The sequence below is a fragment of the Fundulus heteroclitus genome, chromosome 10 (assembly GCF_011125445.2).
Source record: "Fundulus heteroclitus isolate FHET01 chromosome 10, MU-UCD_Fhet_4.1, whole genome shotgun sequence".
NCBI lineage: Eukaryota > Metazoa > Chordata > Actinopteri > Cyprinodontiformes > Fundulidae > Fundulus > Fundulus heteroclitus.
In genome coordinates, this window is record NC_046370.1 from 8,408,626 (window position 1) to 8,427,411 (window position 18,786).

General features: G+C 36.9%; 1 protein-coding gene and 1 long non-coding RNA gene across 21 annotated transcripts in view; both read left to right on the forward strand.

Annotated features, from left to right (window-relative positions):
- LOC105928199 (calcium-activated potassium channel subunit alpha-1) overlaps positions 1-18,786 on the forward strand; it is a 164,195-nt gene that overhangs the window by 73,840 nt on the left and 71,569 nt on the right. For all 20 annotated transcript variants that reach the window (XM_036141916.1, XM_036141917.1, XM_036141898.1 and 17 more), the window contains exons 3-5: positions 6,352-6,413; positions 14,753-14,846; positions 15,775-15,886. In XM_036141916.1, the coding sequence (XP_035997809.1) occupies positions 6,352-6,413; positions 14,753-14,846; positions 15,775-15,886 (268 nt within the window). The remainder of the gene's footprint in view (positions 1-6,351; positions 6,414-14,752; positions 14,847-15,774; positions 15,887-18,786) is intronic.
- On the forward strand, positions 15,893-17,961 carry LOC118564340. Its single transcript, XR_004931779.1, has 2 exons — positions 15,893-17,405; positions 17,439-17,961. It is a non-coding gene; the product is annotated as an uncharacterized LOC118564340 (long non-coding RNA).

An 18,786-nucleotide genomic window follows, 5' to 3' on the forward strand; every position in this document is an offset into this window, starting at 1 on the left:
TTTGCAGGGTTTCAAAGAAGGGGGAGCTGATTAAAAATACATGCGGAAGCTTTTTGTCATTATGGAGCCATCAGTGGTTTAAGGTTGACAATACAATCTCACTTCATGGAAATGAATTAGGCTGGCCTCTTTCATTATGCATGCCCATTGGTTTCTTGTTCAAGATGGCCATTGTGTCATTTCTAAACAGATGAAAGCCAGACGGAGGGCAGTGATAACCCGGTAATGTATTTCTGGATGTAAAACATTTGTCTTGCTGTCTGTCAGGAACCCTTTCTGTTCATTTCTTTGTTTCTCTGGGTCAGGCCCTCATCTACCTTAGCGCTGGGTGTGAAGGAGAAAATCAGGGCAGGCTTTTCAGAACAATGAAACGTTGCTGCTCTGCTTTTGATTTTGGAAAATAAGGCGGTGGAGGTGCACACGTAAAGGGCTAAAAATATGTCGTCTCTAACCCAAAAGCAGGGAGCTGGTTTTATAATAACTGGTTACAAAAAGAATGCAAAGCAGAGAAAGTCATTAACTGCACTCTGATTTAGTTGTTTTAACAGACTTTGATGAACATATACTCCAGTTGGAAAACAAAGGTTTTACCATCTGTCTGTCATTTCTGATAATCTTTCATCTTCTTTTCTGGCCAGATAAATCCATCATGACATAAGTCACTTCTGAACTATTGTGTGGATTTTGGTGCTCAGATGATGACTGAAATAAAACAGCTCAAGCTTCTTTTTCTTCTGATATATATGTTACATTTTTCTCTGTTTATTCTGCATTTAACTAGTTGTGCTCAAGGTTTAGTGGGATTTCCTTAGGGATCCATGACGGTGATTAAGTTTCACCTTAGACCTGGCAGTGTCAGCGCTGTTACCTGACAACTCCTTGTCTGTTCTCACTAATGCTCCTGAATCTCAAACGGATTACTCTGCAGTAGACATGAGCCAGTTTTGGGGAAAAAAAGGACATTTTTAAAACTGCTAAAAAAAATGCTATCATACCATCACTGCAAGTTAAAGTCTTTTCAGTGAGTTGTCAGAAAAATGTGTTTGTTTTCCCTGCACTGCAGATTGTAGAGTAACGTATTTCCCCTTCCCTAGCTGTTGCTGCACACTGTCGGTAAAGATGGTTAAGAAAAAAAAGCTTCTCAACCTTTCCCACGCTTACATAAAAAAAAACCTATATATTATTAAAGATATATATATATAGATATATATACTAGATATAGATAATTCATAATATATCTATATATATATATAATATAGAGGTATCTGTATATGATATAGGGATCTATATATATATATATAGGTATCTATATATATACTGTAGGTATCTATAAAGTATATATTAATATATATTATAATATATTGTGTATATTATATATATATAGGTATCGATATATATAATATAGGTATCTAATATGATATATATATATGTGTATGTAAGCTAGATCATATATATAGGGTAATGCTAATATATATATATATACTATAGGTATCAAAAAAATATATATAGATATATATAGACTATAGGTATCTATATATATAATATAAATATATATATATATACATATATATATATATATATATATATATATGTGTGTGTGTGTGTGTTACCATGCTTGAAAATCTAAATTTCCATATTAGAAACGATTAAAAAAAAGATCACGTGTGGGTTTCCAAAGGCTTTTTTTTCATCAACTTTTCTTTAATACATATGTGTCCTCTTTAGCTCAGATTATGGAGTATTACAGTACACCATGTTTTACTTTGAGTATGAGGATGATACACAGCTTTATATTTGTGGATCCCCACATGATCGTAGTCTGCTACTGTCACTATATGAAAATACCTATAATGTGCCTGAGTGGATGGGTCAGAATTTCCTCTCAATGAATTATGACAGGAGTAACAATTTTTGATTCCCTAATTGCAAAGTTTGAGGTTAGCACTCAAGTAGACTCAAATAGGCTAAATATCAAAGAGCATGCCAAAACCCCAGGTTGCCCATATAGACTTAGACCTAGATTTTAAAGGCCACATAAAGTCTACGATTAAATCCTCCACGTTAGAAACATTGTAAGAAAAAAGGGTTTCTCGTCATACCAGGAAACATCTACTAGGCAGCTGCAGCACACCCCAAATGCGACCTGACCAATGTAAATAGAATCTAATCTTGTCAAGAGTACCCTACTGCAGTCGCAGGTAGCCGGCAGTTTTACAGTCAATGTCGGAATTTCAAACAACCTTGAAATGTTTGTTGTTTGGTATACCTGATCATGTAATCCATGTTGTTCATGACTTAAATAAAAAAAAGAAGAAAGATGTCACTCCCAAAAAATCCCCAGAAGTCAACCAGCAGTCAGTCCCAACAGGAAGTTAATGCAGTCGTGTTAAAAACACTGTCTTTAGGTTTCTCATCCACTAATGTTACATCAGGGTTAGCTTTCAGGGGCATGGATAAACCACAGGCATTAAATTAGGTTTAGGTATTGAATCCACTGACATTAGATTTAGGTTTCCTTACTGTTACGTCCCTTGGCTTAGTCTGAGGGTTATATGGTACGGACATAAAATGAGAAAGTGGACTGATGAGGCAAAGTTTATCTTTTAGACATTTATTTACTTCTAATTTTACATTATTTACAATTTAGACGGTTAAAACTTCAGGGAGAGCCCAGGCCAACATAACAAACAAAACAACCCTAATCAGAAAATAAAAAGAAGAACTTACCTAACAACAATGAAAGTAAAATAGTACAAACCTACAAACTAACCTAAACCTAACAATCACTTAAACAAGAGAAAACTGGGGTTAAACCAAAAGGCAGCTCTCCCCTACCAACCCAGTCTGACCAAGTGTACATTAAAAAACATGACAAAGGCAGGCCTTTGCACTGGCAAGCATATGCAAGAGGTGGTATGGCAGGCATGTGGCCAAGAGGCACTGAGGTCCAGGATCCCACCCTTTAAATAGGACACAGGTGATTGCTGATTGCATTGGACTCTGGAAACCACACCCACATCCTGGAGAAGGTGGAGCCTAGCACAGGACAAAGAATTAGCACAAACACAAACATCTACCTGGGAGATGTAACACTTACCATCTCTGTCTCCACATATTTTAATGTCTAAAACTTCCAGTGTGAACTTCCAGCATTGAGTGTAAACATGGCGGCGCCTTGTGCCTGCAGTGGGGTGCCTCTCAATCTTGTGGGCCTCTTCAGCTTGTTTGACATACAAGTGTTAAATCCATGTCAAAAAGGTACTCACAATTACTGTTATATCTGCTGAAAAAAATCTGGAGACCGGGTTAAAAATCTTAAAGTTAAAGGTTTAATTCAGCCCAAAAACAAAGTCACAGGCAGAACAGAGCAGTGAGAGAACACTGGGGTGGGCTGAGTTAGATTTGGGAGACCTCTCCTTCCTTACATACCTTCCAAGTGGTAAATTGACTGAACTTATACAGCCCTTTTCTTGGCAAACTAACCAATTAGCATGCTTTACTCTTTTTTTATCTAATTACACTCCCTTACTACTCTGCCCACTGAGCCACAGCTGACCCACAGATGGTACCATTTTTGCATGGATCCCCTGCCTGCACCAACCCTCTGGGGTCACCCAGCATTTAACTGACTCTGTAGAGTAGAATACATTACACACAGATTTCATCATCAAAGCAAGCACATCGTAGTAAGCACAGCGTTTACTTACATGCATACAGCAAATTTATGTTTTCTCACTAGTTTCCAGGGAAGGATCCAATGAAATGACGTCTACACCAACTCTAGGCAAAGGAATCATATCGCACCTTAGTCCTTATTGCGTTACAAAGGGCCAAATGGTCTTGGACTTGCATTCATTTTACACTTACTGGTACAGTTACTGGAGGCACTCAGTGATCACAAGAAACCAAAGGACAAGCTAGGACGCCATTTAGCTTCCCTACTCCTCAGGTCTGGAACAATCTCCCTGAAAACGAGAGACGAGCAGAAACTGTTGACTGCAAACATCGTTGTTCAGTGCAGCTTTTCCATAAAGGTCAAAGATTAATCTATTAGTTCATCCCCATCACGTCTCATCTATTTCTTTTAACTTTTTATCTTAATGCTTCTTTTTTATTATTAATGCTGTTATTGTTTAAATGTATTCTTAGTTTTCAATGTGATTTTCTTTACCTTTGATCCTTTATTTTCATTACTTTGTGTATGAACGGTGCTCGCCAAATACACTTAACTTGTCTCAGCCCTTTCTAATATTGTGTGTAATATAATAATTGAATTAATAACATTAAATAGATTCTAATAGTTTTGAAACCACATGAATGAATGCTGCTTCTGTGTTTCCAATTAAAGCAACTAGACCCTGCATTTTTGTACATTTTTCTGTTAATATCGTGATTCACTAATAATGTGTCTTCACTCAACAATATCATAGCAAGAGAATGCCATACTGGTCCATTCCTGCTCTGCAACCTGCCTCCCAGTCTGCTCTGAAAAGCCTGAGAGCTCACGCCATGCTTTGATTTATTCATTGGCATCCTTCCTGCAACGAAGAGGCAGTGGGACAAATTAAAAACAATGTCCTGGATTGCGATGGCAGGTCTGCTGCACTGTGACCGTTAAAGCTTCAGGCTCAGGTTTATCCTTCGTTTGTTGTTTGTGTCTTTGTCGACATGAAGCCACATTCTGACACTGAGCCCTCCGCTGCCAGGTGACTTGATGTGCGGATTTTCATTTGTGTCTATTTACTGGCACGTAAACAAGAAGTGATGAGTTCTGGCACTGTTGTTCAAAACAATGTTTTTTCTTTGTGTGTGTGTGAACCATTAAGTTGAATTGAAAAACTAGATTTTAAATATTGATTTACAAATGCAGTATGCAGCACCCTCTGGAACATTTCAAGAATCAGGGGTCTTTATTGTCGTTATGTAACCATAATGATTTTGTTTTTCTTGCATCCCTTGTAAAGATGTGTCAAAAGCCCTATAATAAATAAATCTTTTATTCCAGTAGCACAATTTTAAAACAAATCAAAAAGCAACCTTTAATGGGATTAGATTTATTCTGTGGGAAAATGTACCTGAGGCATTTTAGATTTATATCACGCATGTTTAGGTTGATACTACGGTGACTTTTGATTAGTGATCGAAGACCAACATGGTCCATGTGTCATAGCCATTCTACACAACAGGAGATACAGGAGACTCCATGATTATAGGCACACCTGGGGAAGATGTTTTGCTTTAAAATTCATGGTTATTATAAAGACTTGACCCTTGTAATGTTCTCACACTGAGAATTGAGATTTATTTTACTTCTTGTTGGTGGTGGCAGAATATAGGTCCTAGTCTTTGTTGCAGTTCCAGTTCTAGTTTTTGTTATCTTAATATTACCGTACACATTATGCATAACAGGAAGAACTGCTTGTTCTGTTAAATGTTTTTTTTTCAATGTAATTATTGAATTATCATGGATTTAGGGTCTCTATGCTGATAATATATGTGGCAACAGTTGATTTGAATAATAGTTGAACAGGATCAAAGGTAAAGAAAATTGATACCTCATATAACGTTTTAGAAGGTGAAGAGGTGGTAGGGTGGTAATGCCTTCAATAAACCACACTAAGTTGTTTTATTGCCAAAAGCAAAGACACCTGGCAGAAGCAGCCTTTTCTATGTAATCTTCTTTTTGAGATGGAAATAATGAATTTTATTATTTTTTTCCCCAGTAGCAGGATTGAGTACTCATTGTCTGGCATCTATGAACTGAAATCTGAAAGGCATAACATTTTCCATTTATTTATCTATCACAAGTCATATCTTCATCGAGACATTCACCGACATTATTGCATAATGCATGTTTTCCTGATGTCGTGCGGCCCTAATTCCAGTTGTGTTGAATGTTTTGATTATTTCTCTGATTGGAGACATATGCAATTTGAAAATAGAAGCCATTATTTTGCAGCCATTTCCTGGTTTATTCAAAATCCACACGCATTTGGTCTACTTGACAGACATGTTCTCTTGTAGTTCTCATTTTAAAGACTCTAACAGCTTAGAGAAATTGACCTATGCAACTGTCCTAGTCTTACCCAAGAGAAACCGGAAGTCATGGATATCTCATATTTCCTGAACACGTTGATCAAGTATGCAAAAGGAGCATAAATTAGGAAATAGATTCAAACTAAAAGTTGGATTTTTCTATTGAAATAACAAATCTTTTCCAATCTTGGAAAAATAGCCAATGCAATGGTCTTTGTTTGTGTTTTAAATAATCTACATATTAACTATTTATACTATCACTAACATTGTCACCTCAAAGTTCATTATGTTGGTATTTCTCTCTCTTTCTTCTAGGTGGTGCTCGTGTTCGTTCTCAGCATTGGGGCCCTTGTAATATACTTCATAGATTCTTCTGAGTAAGTATTGTGCTTAATAAATTAACCACGTTTATTTATTAAAGCTTCTTTGACTTATATACCCCTGTGTTTTTTAAGCAATCCAAAGCAAAATATTAGTAATACCATATAGATGCTTATGTAGCTTCTGGAAAGTCTAAGATTCCTTTGTTTAACCTGAGTTTAGATCTGGTTTTAGCTGTATTGACCACGTTTGGTTTAAGAACCGACGGAAGTAAAGATTACCAGAGAATTCAAACAAGGTAGACAGTGCTGAGGAACAATTCCAAGTGCATGAATCTTCCAATAATTTTAGGCTTTTAACAATGTATTTAAATCATTAAATATGCTATTGCATATTTATTCTAATCCAAATTTACACATATAGGTTCAATTATAACAATATAGCTACACTAATTTGGTTATGTGCTCCAACTATACTACACTTTTTGTTTCCCACGTGTTCAGTCTTAGCATTTCCAGCATAAACTACAAAACTTTGCTTGCTGCCAACATGTGTCAAGACAGTTTCACTCTACAAAAAAAAATATCATAAGATGGCCTCCTAATTGTTTAACTTTTTTAAATCAAGACGGCATCAAAGTAAATGTCATAGCCACTTGTATTTCTATGACTTTATGCCAACCAACAAACCGGGGTTGCACAGAAATATTTAATATAGTTGAGGTTGGTGAACATGTTTTAAGTCAGGGCTATTACAGAAGCTTAACTTTAGTAGGTGTTCCAAAACTAGATGTGAGTGTGTTTCAGATCATTATCCTGTCTTTTTCAGAAGTAAGAATCCAGTGTCACTGGCAACTGAACAGACCCACATCATGATACTGCCTCCCCTTCATCTTTACTACTCACAACATTCTTCTAGTCATACTGGCCTAAAAATAGCATTTTGCCTTGCCTGACCAAAGGCAGCTTTCTTGTCCATGTGGGCAGGTCCAAATTTCAGTCGGGTTAGAAGATGTGGACTTTCAATTTACAAGTTTACAGAGATTTTCTTAGTGTTTGATAGAATTTCCTTTTAAACTGAAAAAACCCGGGTCCATTTTTTTTTAGGTTTGCAGGAATCTTTTGCCCATCTTTCAGACAGAACAACTGACACGTTTCAACTCTGCCAGCAAATCTATTGTAGGACGGAGATCAGGGTTTTACTTTATTGTCCTTCAGTAAATTTGTAAGTGCTATTATTATCCATGCTAAATGGCCTTTTAGCGCATGTCGGGGCAGGAGTTTTTTTTACTGCGGATCAGGATGCTCAGCTTTAGCCAGGAACTTAACAAGGTGTTTTGCTTTTGTTCTGCGAATGATTTGCACATTTCACACTTAAACACGTTCATCTCTGGGACACGGAGCTGTATACCATGAAATCACACAAAGGAGCAGTGTGTTTGAGGCCTTGCCCTAAAACAGATGCACAGGTTTCCCTCATATTAAGTCAAATGATGTGAATTAACCTATAAGAAGTTTACAAAGTCAGAACATTATCATCTGGGCTTTTCCAAATTCTTCAAACACACAGAACTCTTTGTGCAGGTAAGCTTCTGTCTCTGAAGAAAGAAAAGCAAATCTCAAAACAGTATTTACATTATTCCATTATTCTGCCATTTAGCAAATGTGACAGGCCTAAAACAGGAACGCTTGATCTTATTTAATGCCAGACAGTGAGACAAAAAGCTCACATATCTTTTTTTTTCTTTTCAATGTGTTGTTTCTATTTACATATCTGATTTCATCCATATCTGAGCTTGAATAATAATCATTTAAACCCTGCGTGGATTAAAGGAAATCTATAATAAATTCAACCTTTTCCATTCTTTTTTTATGAAATTCATTGAGGTTGTATGTTATAAAACATTCCACCCTGAAAAAAAGATGTTCAAATCTATATTTAATAGCCTAAAATTAATATAGCATCCGAGCCCATAGTGAATGTTTGCAAACCTTTCAGTGGCACTTTATGAATTACAACTAGTTAGACACATATATTACCAAGCATAATTAATAATATACTTAAAAAACACTGTCATCAGTATGTGTCTTTCTGTTTTTATTAATAGTTTTTAATCAAACGCTCTTTCAGGTAAATCCTCATGGGGTCCTCTGCTAATAAGCAGCCACCGCTTTGATAAAATCTGTTTGATCACTGTCATAAACAGATTGGCCTTTTAAGACAGGCTGGAATGCCCGACTTCCTGCTCACAACAATCGCCATCACTCATCAGATCGACGGAAGTAGAATGTCCTTTCAGCCCAATGTTCTGCAGCACGCTGTCACTGCAGCCTGATAATGTTTGAACAGGAAGTGCCATTAAGAAATGCAGCAAAACACACAAAGCTAAAAGCTTTTTATCAGACCCAGAGGGAGAACCTCCCCGCTGGGAGCAATGTGAACTTGGCAGAGAGGCGAAAGTGTGCTTTAGGCTTGTGTAATCATGCTTAAAGTCCTGGCGGCAGGTGCACAGGTTGTTGTTTTTTTTATTTCATAAGATCACTTGCAGCTTAGGGCTGTTGGGGTCATTTTGTTGTGGTTTGGCAGGTTATAATCTCATTTCATTATCTTGACAAGCTCAGGTAGAGTTACATCCTAAATGAAGCCACCTGTGGCCTTCTGTTCTCAGAGCCGGCCCCCGGTGCCTTCGATAAAACGTGACTTTCAGCCGGTGTCTTAACCTCACGTCATTATTAACCACTTAGTCAGAAATATCGCAGCAGCACCAGTGGCTCCGCTTTTAATTTTGATGTGTTTTCATTCAGTGGTTGTACTTTTTCTCTGCCTGTTAGCATAGTAAGTCTAAAGTTAGGCACTCTGTTATAATTTTTTTTTTTTTTTTGAAGCAGCAGCCAACTGTAACAGATCCAGTTCTGGTCCTCCTGTTAATTAGTCCTGTGAGGTTACGGTGGCTGTGATATGACGGGCAGCCTGACCTGATGGGAAGAGACACAGAGGAGGCATAAACACAGCAGACCCACTTAGAGAAGATTTAGAGCAGAATTTTAAAAAATGGACTGCAGAGAGCATGAGCACAGTTGTTCTGCCTAAATCTCACATATAACGTGGAAATGAAGTTCCCTTACTTGGCATGAACATCAAAATCATTTAGGGCTAATAAACAAAACAAAAAAAATTATTTTCAGGGTGGACAGATTGTATAGTTACTTTAAGGATGTCATGTCAAATACCTGATATGACATGATTTGACCTGGATTGTTGCTGGTCATTCCAAGGTATTTATTTTCTTGTGTGACAGGTTGGGTCAGATGGTACAAGCTTAGACACAGTTGTGTATCCTACCGGGAGAATTATGCCAGAAACACATCAAATTTGTCTTCTCTAAGTCATGGAGCAGTTGTCTTCCTTTAAGAGAAAGCAAAAACAAAGCAAATGGCCATAACGATGATCAAAGGTGATTGTTCTGAAATATGTTTAAGTGCTGGGTCTTTGTCAGGAAACCAAAACAACTAAAGTAAGGTCTACCAATTCCAATAGGGACTGTCAGATATCCAGCCAGAATTATGCCAGTAGTTTGTAGAAGGCTACAGAGTTTGTAGTTGTCGCTAAGGGACATTTTCTCTAAATATTAGAGAATATATGCAAGCAGTTCAAACTTGTGCACTGAGTTGTAGGTTTTAAAATTAATTGAGGTTGTATATTATTTATCTAGTCCACCCTAAGAAAAGAATGTCTTTAAAACCTGTAAATCAATAAATCACACTGAACCATGGTTTAACGATAAAATCAAGTACAGATTACCTGTTCCACTTGAGTTAGTATTGTCACAGTACTAAATATCACTGTCCAATAATCATCGTAATATTTTTAAATCATAAACAAACAACTATGCGTTGCAACTGCCAGAGATGTTACTTGTATGAAAGTTAGCCAAGGCCAAAAGTAAAGATCCAACATTTTACCTTCTGCAGATTTAGCTTAAGGTTACAAACAAATCGATCAAATTTGAAGTCATCAGGAAGCAATCAAAGTGTTTGATCTGTGGCTGGACTGATCAGAGAAACATCACGGTAGCAGCGAGAGAGAGTGCTCCTGTGAGCAGGAAGAGGTTCCGATCCATATCGGGATTAATTCTGTTCCTAACTTAGCCTGGAACTCAATTATCTCTGCGTACAACGGAGCGTATAATGGAAACAGACCAGCTCTGTCGTACGCTCTGTCACCCTGCAATGACAGGGATTTGCAGGACCAAAGTGTTATTACAGTGAATGAGGGGCTACTCTCAGGAGTGGCAGAAAGAGGTTTTGCTTTAGTATCTGTCTTATTTGACGTTAGTGTCCTTTTGTTGCTGTTCTAATTTCGATCTAAGAGGGCAGAATAAATGGGAGAAGGAAAGACCGAGGTACTCGATCATAGCTGGATCACCAGAAACAGACTAGTGAAAGACACCTTACGTCGGTCCAACTGGAGCTGTTGTCCACCTCTAATTTCAGAACCGGGTTGGTTTCTCCAGACAAATGACTCCACACCTGCCTCTGATATAAGAATCTCTTAGAACAGAGAGCTGTCAGACTCTGGCTGGCCACAAGGTTGCCTGAATGGACAGAGGGTTTTTCTTTGGCATTTAATTTTCAAGCATCCAGTGGCCCTTGGTTTTAGATCTAGAACTTGGCAACATGCTTGGAAAATAACTTACCATACCATTCAATGCAAAACAAATAATCCACACAGCTGCAGTGCATGAAAGGAGATCCAGCATCATGACTGGGTCACTGAAAAACTTTCTTTAGAGTTTTGTTCTGTGGTCAAATTCAGCACAGCTTCTCAGCAGCCAAAGCTTCTAGGGGAGGAGTCGTTACAAGGTACTGATCAGCCAATCAGAAATGGATTATGAACTATAGCAGGAAGTTTGCATGGATAAAATAATACCTCCTTAGATTCTATCCAACAGATATAATCTATCCAACAGAAAGTCTATGCAGCTACGTAGTGCCTGCAATGACCTTGGTCACAATAATGCTTTTTTATACTAGCACAGCACCATATCAGAAAATCTAAAAAACCTTAATTATTTTGAGAAAGCAGTTTATTATTTTAAGAAAGTTGTTCTAACAGCAATATTAAAGGTTTATATCAAAGTAGACCAGCTAAGGTAGACAGGAAAGGAAAGAGTATTTTTAAAGAATCAGCATTGTTTTAACTTTTGTGACATTTCTTTCTGAATATCTGAAAATTTTTAGATACTGAAAAAAAAAACCTGAATGTAATGGATAAATTGCATACATTTATTTTTTCAATATATTTTTTTAGAAACTGAGAAAAAAAGAAAAGAAACAGAGAAAAAAACACATCCTGGAAGAAAGAAAAATCAAATATTTAAATGAAGCTGTAATACACAGGGGTTTACCACCCTTCTTATACTCAGCATGACATGTTGTATGAGGCACATAATGATGGTTAGGCTTCATCAACATTGCCGACCTCCAATCAACAACAGAAAATCAGCTCAATGTCATAGCTCTGCATAAGCTCAGTTAAAAAATTAATCCTCAGGTACTTTAATCTGCTCTAGGAACTCTATAAAGACTGTGTTTAATCAGGGCGAGTCTATTTGTACTTGATTTTACTTTTTTTACATAACAAAAACAATGTGCTATAATCCAGGAGGTATTAAATAGCACAGTGGGAGATTGCAGCTGTTGTGGAAAACCAGTAATGTGTCTGCACTCTGGCAGACCTCTAACTTTCTTGGTGGGCATCCCAGCCTCAAGGATCATTACTGTTGCATTTCCTGCTAGGAAATTGGAAAACGCGACTTGATAAATCGTAAAAATATAAAATTAAAAAACAGATTTTTATTTAAAAAAATACATATAATTTTGTTCCATTTCAAATTTTAACTTTAATTTTTTTACTTTTAATGTAAAAGGACATTCGTTTTTGGATACTTTTACCAGGTTCCACTTTGCAACACATCTAACTTGGAACATTAAATGTTGTACAGAACATTCAGATAATTTGTAATAACATTTTTGAGACCATATGGATCTTTGTTTTAAGATGGCAGAAACCTAACCTGAATCCGCCAGATGAATTTGCTCCACATATCCATCTGGAAACCTTACGTTGAAGTAATTTTGGGAAGGGGTGAAAATACTGGTTAGCTGATTGGCCTGTGTTGGTGATAGACGGGCCAAATAAACCAATCAGATCAACGAAGCATATGATGTACTAACAGCGATGACGAAAACACAACCACAAGCTCTTGCCGAAACCAGTCTGGAGAAGAGCAAAAACATCTTTTCCTCTGAGAAAAACCTCCAGAGCAGTGTTTTGCTCTTCTTTCAGTGAAGAAATATGATAAAACTTGCTCAATAGCCACGCTAACGCTAGTTTCATCGGCTGAAGCCGCCATGTTCTTTATAACTGTCGCGCTTCTCGTTGCGTCACACTTCAACCCGCCTCAAAGCCAACGCTGATTGGACGTTCGTTTGGTGAACTGCTCCAAATTTTCTTTAACGGAGGGTAGCCAGACTGAGCAGCGAGTGAAACCTTGAAAGCTCGCGAGATCAGGATGGTCTCACGAGGCTAGCAGAAACCACTGAGCTATATAATACACTGGAGTGCTAATCACCGTCTGTTTGAACGAGTCGCTTTGAAGTCGCCAGTCACCAGCCGCCATATTGGTACTCCCTATTTCCCCCCAGTAACTAGGGAATATGTGCGCTACAGCATCGGATAACAAGGATTTTCTCACATTCAGGGGGGGCTTAAGACTTTTAAAATGTCAAATGCCATATACTTTTATGTTATGTTCTAAAAATATCAAGTACTGTGAAAGTCATGTGCTGAAATATTTTGCATTTTATTCATTTAAATATATATGTTTAACATTTATAAATATATAAATAATATACAAAAACATATATTTACATATGTGTATACACATATATACATATATACATACTTATATATACATATATTTAATATGAATAACATGTAAAATATTTCAGCACCTAGTTTCCTAGTAGTTGATAGTGTTAGTACATCCACTGACTGTAGAATTACCTGTGAAACGTTTTCACACAGCCAGAAATCTGCTTGTTATTGCAAGCAAATCCTATGGGATTCTGTGAGAGTAGGGAGTAGCAAGATGGCGGCCAGTGACTTCAGTTTTTCGGCAAAATCAGCACTCCAGTGTATTATATAGCTCAGTGGCACAAACCCACTTGGAAATTTTCCCTGCTCTGACTAGCTGTTAACCACATGTTCCAGTGAGCGCTAATTTCTGTTTCTCTTGCCAGTTTTTTACAATTTTAATTTTGACTTAATATATTTTCTCTCTGTTTTTGTTTTAGAAAAACAGCTAAACATGTCAAATATCGAAATGTACTAAAGTTTAGACATAAACATATTTAGATGCTTGCTTTGAGAGGAACTTTATAATTTAAACAAAAAGTGAGTTACATTTTCTTTTACATGCTAAACTGCAGAAAATTTTAAATTACTGCATGTGAATATTGGCTGATTTATTTCATAGCCTAAGTATTCCATCACTATATTTTGACATACGGTAACTAACCATCACCCTTCCAGTTAAATAATTTGTTGGTACTGAGATTGCCGTTTGAATAATTGAATAATTCACATTAAAGTTGTGCACTGAGTTAACCACTTTCTTTCATTGTCCGAGTTAACCCTTGTTGTACAGTAAGCCTTTCGTTTTATCTCCGGTGTGAATGATACTTTTAAATAATATCTCTAACTTCCAGGTCATGAATATTAGTACACAATCACACTAACCAATTACTTACTCATTCTGCTTGGTTAATTATGTCTCTTTATTTGAAATTTTCGTGCCAGATACAAGCTTTTTGAGGGTGAGACTTCCCTACATTGCTAGCACTTGCTATGGCTGCCTGATCTCATAGATGAAGACATGACTCCTGCATGCATTATTAACCCTTAAAGTACTGCTTTTGGCCCTGCATTTCCATCCTGCTATGTCCATGAGATGGCTAATGCAAGACTGAGAGGAAAGCAGCACCATTTTCATTGGGAAAGAACACTCCTGGAATACGAGGTATTCCTTGGAGATTTTTGCAGTTATTTAAGGGTTAAACAGGTATTTCAACCAGTTCTTGCTTGTTTTACAATAAATGCATGCGTTTTTTCAACAGATAAAAACTTTGGGAAAGACCAGTTAATGCACTTTTTTTGAACAATTGTGTTTCTCTTCTTTTGGAAGTCCTAAAAATGCATTTTCAGGAAAGAAGAATGCATCTGTATTATGCTTTACTTTATCCACACATTGTAATTTTATTTTAAAAAAAAATGTTTTATCTGTCAGCATTTTACCAAGGAAATAAACATGTTTTTCTCCTATGTCTCACAGTCCCATTGAGTCCTGTCAGAGCTTCTACAAAGACTTCACCTTGCAGATCGACATGGCGTTCAACGTGTTCTTCTTGCTATATTTTGGCCTCCGTGTAAGTAATTATTTATGAGAAGCTTAGAAATTAATTTCAACACAGAAATGTTAGCTCACTAAAAAAGTACACCCATTTATACAGTATATCCACTTGATATGGTAGTTGCTTTATTGGACAGCCTTCAGTTTGTCCATCAGTATATTGATCAATTAATCCACAAACCAACCAATAAGAAATTATTCATAGAGCAATGTCAAAAGTGTTTTTACAGAAGGTAATACAACAAACAAAAATCCAAACATCATAAAAAAAACACAAAACGAAAGCAAACAAATGAAATTAATCCAATTAAGATAGAATTTGATAGACGGATAAACTAAATAAACAAAAAGTAGACAATATTAAAATACTGCTGCTCAACTAAAAGCTACACTAAACAGATGAGTTTTTAATTTGTTTTTGAAATCCTCATACCCCTCATCTTTCTCTTAAAAATAGGAAGGTCAGGCAAGTTTGTTGACAATTCAAGCCCAGTGACACCATGGTCAGTCTGGAAATGTGCCATATCCTTCTAGTAAATCTCCATAAAGTTTAACAATCCACTTAAAGTTGCAGTAATCCTTATTATTTGTGCAGGCTACCTTGCTCTATCACTCTGCTTTCCATTGATGTGCTTGGATAAAGCAATCTTAACAGCCAGCTTATGTTTTCCTTCCACTAAACTTTTCATTAATACAGTTTGCATGGACACAGCACTCTGTGTAGGCCCTAACATGACATCACATTTCTCTACAGAAATCAATGTTTATTATATCATATCATTTTGAGAATATTAGTAGGAATACATGTTTGAAATATAGTTTGTAATTGTGTGTGTAATGAACCTAAATTAGTTGCATCTATTTCAACTGAATGACTGGAGATCATCCTGGAGATACCTACATTTAACAAAGGGTACTCTCATGTTTTCTGTTCATTTTCACAGTTTATTGCTGCCAATGACAAGCTCTGGTTCTGGCTGGAGGTGAACTCTGTGGTGGACTTCTTCACGGTTCCTCCGGTGTTCGTGTCGGTGTATCTAAGCAGGAGCTGGCTTGGTAAGGAGGAACTCTCATCTCTCATTTACCGGTTAAGATCATCACTGAAGCAGAAAAGCTTGAACTTTTCAATGAAGGAGACTTTTTTTTTTATCTGTACGGATTCCCTTGATGCTAGTTTGCTTCCTTACAGTTTTCGATTTTATATTTTTAACAAGAATGTGCACTAATTTGTGTTCATAGTGATATTTACCTTGGACTGATTCCTTGTCTTTACCACTGGTTTGCATTCGCTATCGGGCTTCGGCCATCGTTTGGATCCCCTTCAATCTAAGCAGGGATTTCCAGTAACACCTGCAAAACCCCCCCGCTCCAATCAGTTTGTGTGTTGTTTGAAGAGAACACTGTGTTTTTTTTTGTCTTAATGGAAAGACAAAAGGAAAAGGCTTTGTTTAGTGGCTTGAAGCTTAGAATAGAAGTCAATCCATTAAATGTGTGATGCTCATCAAACAGAAAGGTCTGTGAGGAATTACAGGATTGCAACATGTGACTTTTTTGTGTGATCCAAGCTCTGCTTTGCTCAAACAACGAAGTTTGCAGATATCGTTGGGTTGAAAGATACAAATATGCAATTTTGCTCTGTTATGTCCCTCTCCTGCAGATGTATTGTAACTCTGGCTGTGAAAGCAAAAACAAAAGCAGAAGGTCTTGTTTGGTAATGCTGCCATCTAGTGGCCATTCTGGATTCTGCTAGACATTTAGGGGATTACAGATTACTTTTAAGTTCATGATTGTTTCGTGGAGCATTAAAGTAAATTTTAGTTATTGAATTGAGCGATCAGAGCAAGTTGGATTTTGCTTTTCTTACATGAAGCTTTTTTGAAAACGTTACTAAAATTAATTGTTTATGCTCTTATTAGCTCTTCCCTCTCACCTGCAAAGTATTTGTACCCCTGGTACTTTTCCCAAATTAGGTCACATCACAACTACAACCTGCAGTGTGTTTTACTGAGTTTGTACGTGTTACACCAACACATAGTAGTGCAGGGGAAGGAAAGTTGTTTTTCAAAATTTTGTGTCTGCCATTTGTGTTCATCTCCCCTAAACCAATATGTTGTAGAACTACATTTCACATAAATTACCACTGTAAGTTTTTTGGGTCATGTCGCTAACAGCTTTGTACAGCTAGAGGCAAATTTCTGCCCATTCTTCTGAGCAAAATAGCTCCAGGTCAGTCATATGTGTTTCCGGAAATTCTCAAATGGATTTAGGTCTGGACTTTGACTGGGCCATTCTAAGACATGGACATGCTGATATTAAAGCATCCCATTTTAACTTTGGCTGACTGTGTTTAGGGCCTAACAGGCTTCTGTCAGATTTTCTTCCAGTGATGCTCTGTATTTAGCTCCATCTATCTTGATATCAACTCGGATCAATTTGAAACAGAGAAATAGCTCTTCGCCTCACTGGTAAAATCAGAAGTCAGCTTCAGCTTTGTGTTGTATCATGATGGGGATGTGAAAGGAAAACAGGGTATTTAACGTAACTAGGGCAATGTAAGGTAAAAAGAAATACTGTTGTACACAAATTACTATAATGTGATAAAACTGAGAAAATTGAGTCTGCAAAAGAAAGGAATTATAATGTAGAACGTTTCTAGGAAAACTGCACCTTCACTTTAAAAAAAAAAAAAATTCATATTGTTTGATTAACAAAAGCACTTCAAAAAGTCCGAACTATTTATCACTTAGAATCCTTTGTCCTGGTTTGGTACCTGTGAAGCTATGCTTGTTTCTATTCCTAATGATCATCTCGGCTTCTTTTCCTTTAGTTTCTGCCTCAAACAGTGCAGGATTCTTGTTACATCTATGTTGTGTCAGCATTGCTACCATTTATGTAGGTGGCGTTCTTTTTGTTGTCCTTTTCAGTCTTTCATGACTCAACTGAGTATTTAAGTGTACTGACATTTTTGCTATTTCACCCAATAAGAGGGGGTGAACGCTCGATTGAAGTTGTGTTAAAATGTGTCATGCTTGTGGTTAAGGAGGACTCAAGCGCAGAGCGTGGTGATGATCAAAAAGGTTAATGAATTAAGAGAACTTACTGCAAAGAGGAACAGTGCAGAGAAAAAAAAACATGAAGATATGTGATGGCAAAATCTGGTAGAGGCCTGGAGCTACATGAAACATAAAGTCAACAGAACAAAGAGAAACAGAGAAAGTATATATGGAGGAGAAAATATGCAGAGGAAGGGCAAATCAGGAGGGAGGAGGAACAGCTGGGACTGAGTGAAGGGAACAATCAGGTAGTGAGAAACAGGTGAGGAGTGAAATGAGCAGAAACTGACGGGAAACGCAGAATGAATCAATTAATCAATCAATGAATCAATCAAATTTTATTGTCAATTACAATTTGCAATCGAAAAATCAGTTCCAGTACAACCGTCCATCACATACACTTAAACAAACAAAAATTTTGGGGGCATCTAACAGGGACTATAGCAAAATGTACTTACAATGAACTAAGAACAAACCCACCAAGTAATCCACAACAAATTAACTAAATAACAGCTCTGGAACATAGGGCTGGACGATACAGAAAAAAAGCATATCGATAAAATAGAAATAATATTGATCGATATCAATAATTATCAACAAATTCAAAACATATATTTCAAGTGCAGCCCTGGCCATTTTATGCTGTTGCTTAACCACCTATTTTTAGATGCAGAACACATAAACACTGAATTCAACCAACTTTTTACCAAAACTGCATATTTTTTAAAAAAGAAAAAATAACTTTCTGAACTCTTTGAAGGGGGAGCGGGGCTTAGTGATGGAGCTTGCTTCCTGGGTTTGTGATTGGTTGGGAGGATTTAAATGACTGTAATATTAATCTACATGGCTAGAAACGCAAAAGGAACGAAAACTGTTATTCTATTGAACTTTTTATTGACCTTT